Genomic DNA, 4,833 nt, shown 5'->3' on the forward strand with positions numbered 1-4,833 from the left:
AGAAAACAGTTTTAGAAAACCTGTTTGGTTATAAATTCAGAAAACAGATTTAGAATCATGTTTCTGTTTTCTTTGAAATTTGTTTAGAAAACAGAAAACAATGAAAAGTTGTTTTCTATTTTATCTCTATACAATTGAATGGAAAACATAACCAAACAACATTTAAAATATTTTGAAACGTAATTCTAAATCTGTTTTTTAAATTTAAAAATTAGAATCAGAAAACAGAATTTAAAAACAGAAAACGAGTTTAGAAAACTAAACCAAACGGCCCCACTCTCCTGGTTTCTTTCCATTTAAAAAAAATAACACAATCTCGTTTATATCCAATAATATCCCAACTCACTCCTCGCAGTCTCTCTTTCTCCCTCTCTCTCGGCGATTCTCCACCGTCCTATTGACCATTGAATTGATCAAATGGCTCCAATCAGCGTTGGCGATTCTCTCCCCGACGGGACCGTGAAGTACTTCGACGACAACGACGTTCTTCAGGAGGTGTCAGTGCACTCCCTCGCCGCCGGCAAGAAGGTCGTCCTCTTCGGCGTTCCCGGCGCTTTCACTCCCACTTGCAGGTCACATTTCCCTGCTTCCCGACAAAAACTAGACCTAATTCCTACCGATCCAATATCCTTACTTCTTTTTTTTTTTTCTTGTGTGTGTGATTGATTTGTGCACAGCTTGAAGCACGTTCCAGGGTTCATCGAGAAAGCTGCGGAGTTGAAATCCAAGGGCGTTCACGAGCTTCTCTGCATCAGCGGTATGTACTTCCAAACTTAAATGTTCATTTCGCTATTGATCTATTGCCAGATTGAGAAGATCTGTACTTTGGAAGTCAGGTTTGCATGTTCTATTGAGAAGATCTGTACTTTGGAAGTTACTTACTAGATCTTTTATAAAGGGCTTTACTTGATTAATTTGAAGCTAACTAATTATTGAGCATGGTCTTTTTACCTTTTCTTTTTTTCTTTTTGCAAGCTCATGGAATTTCAGTGTTACGGGCGTACTTTATCAAATTGAAACATATATTTGTTGTAACTCTCATGTTACTTTTAGTTAACAGAAATATCAGTGTTTGAAATTGAGTTTATCAAATTAAAGCTAATTATTGAGCATGCAAGGATTTTTTTAAATTTTTTAAAGCTCATGCAAAAGCCTGTGTTTGAATAAAGGGGCTTGCTTGATCAAATTGAAGCTAATAATTGTTCAATGTCTCTTTTTTTCCATAAAAATATCAGTGTTTCAAAATGGGTTCTCACTTAAATTGAAGTTCATTCTGAAAATGTCAAGGTCTTACATAGAAGTATTTGTTCAAGGTCTTTTTGTTTTACCTCGTAAAAATGTCAGTGTTGATCAAATTGAAGCTAATGTATGTTCAAGGTCTTTTTTGTTTTTCTGATGAATGTTCAAGGTCTTTTTATAGGTCATAGAAATATCAATGCTTGAAAATGGGTTTAATTGATTAAATAGAAGCTAATTAATTATGCACCATGGTCTTTTTTGCTTTAGCTAATCCAAATGTCAGCGTTTGGAAAAAGGGGCTCACTTGATCAAACTTAAGCTAATATCTGTTAAAGGTCTCCTTTGCTTTTAGTTCACAGGCATGTCAAGTGTTTGAAAATTGGGTTACTTTTGATTAAATTGAACCTGATTTTGTTCGTGATGTCCAATTCTCAAATCTCAGATACCAATTCTTGCTTTTTATTGTGTGTGCAGTGAATGACCCGTTTGTGATGAAGGCATGGGCTAAAACCTACCCCGAGAACAAAGATGTGAAGTTCCTCGCTGACGGGTCCGCGACCTATACGCATGCCCTAGGCCTCGAACTCGACCTTTCGGAAAAAGGGCTCGGGATTCGGTCGAAGAGGTTCGCTCTCTTGGTCGATGACCTCAAAGTCAAGGCCGCCAATGTCGAGTCCGGCGGAGAGTTCACCGTCTCCAGCGCCGACGAAATCCTCAAGGCTCTTTGAGTTTGCCTTAGTTTCAAGAGTCCTTGTTTTGTGATGTACTTATGCCTGTAATAAAGTTGCGTAACTGCTGTTTTGGGACATGGTAAATTATGCTGTATGCGATGGTTTGGCGTTCCCTTTGTGGAAAATCAGATTATATAAGTTTGCTAAATGACTCTCTGGTGCTTGGTTTACCTAATGCCGTACAGATATTATATCTTGATAATAGCATGAAAGGGACAGGTTAAAAGGAGGTGACTTGGCGTGCAAAAACTACAGCCATATGATGGGAAGGAAGATATTAGAACAGTCACAAAATATCTGTGTCCTTAGTTTAGAAGAACAAGCTAATTATATGCAGAGAATAATTGCACTGAACTCGAATTACATGTATATACTATGGAATCGAGCGTTATTTTTCTCGACAGGAGCCCCTTTTAGGATATGAAGCTTGAGACGGGGCTTTGGTAAGGTGATCCCTTATCTACGTATCTCTTCATCATTGGTATCGAGGTACATACTCGGCTGCTTTTGAGGGGTGAAGAAAGCAGGAATTTCCATGGTAGATATAGGTAGATATTAATTGTGGTAAATCTTTGGAAGAAGATTTTTTTATGTATAGGAAGTAGTTCAGTTAGTCCGTTAGCTTCTCATATGTTTGGGGGAACTTGGTGACATAGAGGACTAAGAAGCAAGCAATCGTCGCAAGAAGCTCAACTGAAGCTGAACTCCAAGCACTATCACATGAAATCTCCGAGATAATACGGGTACAACGAATCCTTGAGAAATTGAAGATGGAGTTCTCAACCGAAAGTATAGCTAGTATATTGTATTGATTGGCAGTGTAGAAAGGCCAGAATTATTTAGCAAAATAATTATTTGAGCCATTCACGTCTTTAAGGAGAGTCTAACATAAAATACTCATAACACCTCATTCGATCCTCGTGGAAAGATGTTTATTGTTTTTCCAGGGTTTATCAAGTGAATGTTCCATCATATTGAACTTAGTCCACTGCGCATAATCTTGGGCAAACGAAACGGAAGAAATCCATAATTTTGTTCCTCCCGACACTGTTCATGAAATTGGAGATTCTGTTCCAGTGGTTCACGAAACTGAAATTTTTGGTACTTTCATGTACTGATCATCGGAGTTTATTAAATTTTTTATTTTTTGATAATAGGATATCTTTTAGTTTTAAATCCTTGAATAGTGCCGAAAATCACCAAAAGGAAGCTCAGTTCCGATTCGGCCGAAATTCCTGTCTTTAATGGTTGGAAGTCCTCCTTCCATTAAGGATCAGAATTACGTTTGCCCGGGTTGTGTTTCGAGCTCTTTATCTTCATCGTTGTATGAGGTGTAAAAGTACATCTCAACAATCATCTCTAAAACGGAAAAGACCAAGTTCCTTGAAGATTCAAGACCCGTCAGAACACATGACGAGATAACACTTTACGAAACATGACAATTATATTGATGAAGCAAGAAAATTTTGACATCTTCGTGTGGTTGATGCAACACGAAAAGATGTTTCCCATTTTGCCAAGTATGGCTTATTTTATTATTACAATTTATGTCTCAACCATTTCCTCCAAGACCGCATTTGGTAGGTCAAGATCCATCATAGACGATAACCGTTGCTAGATCTTGTAATGATTGATACTTTAATCCCCATACTTCCCTAAAAGAGTGAATAATTTTAACAGAAAAACCTTTCGTCAGCCTGTTTGACTGACACGTGGTCTTTCTTTTTGTGAACTAAAATAAATAATGCGTCAGTGTTTCTCGTCAGCTTGTGTAGCTGCCACGTCGATTTTCCATTTGAACGTTGCAAACTATTTTTATTTTATATTTTTTAAATATTGCTGATTTTGGTATTTTAATAATTTAGTGTGTATGTGGTTTTTTTTTTTTGTGTACAAATTAAAAATAATAATCCTTTTTGATCAAATAGATGGTGGCAAGGCAACTTGGAAGTTTTCGATTTTTAGAATTTTTGAATGTGGGTGTTTTGCCAGCTTCTCAGACTGGAAACAACTTTAGTTTAGAACACTATGTTTTTCTTGGAAAGCAAAATACGTTATAAACAAAAAAAAAAAAACAAATAATCACTTGTATTCTATATACTATATAGATATTAGGATTCACTTTCCAGCTAGAGATTTTATTAGTATAATTATAATTATTGTATATTTTCGGAAATAATTTATTATTGCCTATTTTGCATAGGATGGCTAGAGCATATTTTGTCCCCTAAATTGAATATAGGCGCTCTTCTTTCGTCGAGTGAAAAAAAAAAAAAAAAAAAAAAAAAAAAAAAAGGGTCGTGAACTTGTTGCAAATTGAGTCAGTCCGTACATCCTCTCTTTTGTTGATTACTCTTAATTTGGTATCTAGATCACCACCACCTATTTTTGATCCCCCTAAGTCAAATCTTTTTCTTTTTTTCTGCTCAACAAAAATGTTAAGATTGGGCCTGGAAATTGGAATCCCATCACAGAGTCCCACATGGGAAGCGCAACAAGGATTGAGAGTGTTCATTAACAAGTGAATCATGATTACGTGGCACACCGAGGGGTTGTGTGGAGCTGGGAATCACGCGCGGAACACGTACCCTAAACCCATAACCTCTCCACGTGGCACCAAAGAGAGAGGGCTGTTGAAGGGGTCTTTAAGTCCGGAAATGTTTCACCCCGTGTGGACCCCAAAAAAAAGAAACCACCGATGCCTTTCCGCGGTGACCGTCCCAATTCGTTGACTCCCGGGAAGTTTGACGGTTGTGCCGCAGCACCGTCGTTGTGTTGTAGCGGCGTTTCCTCGCTTCCCAAGCACACCTCATTTTGTTACCAATCAAATTTTATTGGATTTTGTTTTTGGTCTTTTGAGTGA

General features: G+C 37.4%; 1 protein-coding gene across 1 annotated transcript; it reads left to right on the plus strand.

Moving 5' to 3' along the window:
• The first annotated feature begins 289 nt into the window (after positions 1-289).
• LOC149400825 (peroxiredoxin-2) lies at positions 290-2,140 on the plus strand. The gene is made up of 3 exons (XM_089612205.1): positions 290-572; positions 678-757; positions 1,714-2,140. Exons 1-3 carry the CDS (start codon positions 418-420, stop codon positions 1,965-1,967), a joined length of 489 nt encoding a protein of 162 aa, XP_089468331.1. The 5' UTR covers positions 290-417; the 3' UTR covers positions 1,968-2,140.
• Positions 2,141-4,833: the final 2,693 nt, after the last annotated feature.

This window comes from Urtica dioica, chromosome 4 (assembly GCF_054948205.1).
Source record: "Urtica dioica subsp. dioica isolate 48M chromosome 4, U.dioica_male_clone48M_v1_H2, whole genome shotgun sequence".
NCBI lineage: Eukaryota > Viridiplantae > Streptophyta > Magnoliopsida > Rosales > Urticaceae > Urtica > Urtica dioica.

Excerpts from the sequence above, each read along its gene's own strand:
- LOC149400825 (XM_089612205.1), top strand. The coding sequence starts at position 418 with ATGGCTCCAATCAGCGTTGGCGATTCTCTCCCCGACGGGACCGTGAAG. Across the intron at positions 573-677 it reads GCTTTCACTCCCACTTGCAG|CTTGAAGCACGTTCCAGGGT; the intron begins GTCACATTTCCC and ends ATTTGTGCACAG. Across the intron at positions 758-1,713 it reads CGAGCTTCTCTGCATCAGCG|TGAATGACCCGTTTGTGATG; the intron begins GTATGTACTTCC and ends TTGTGTGTGCAG.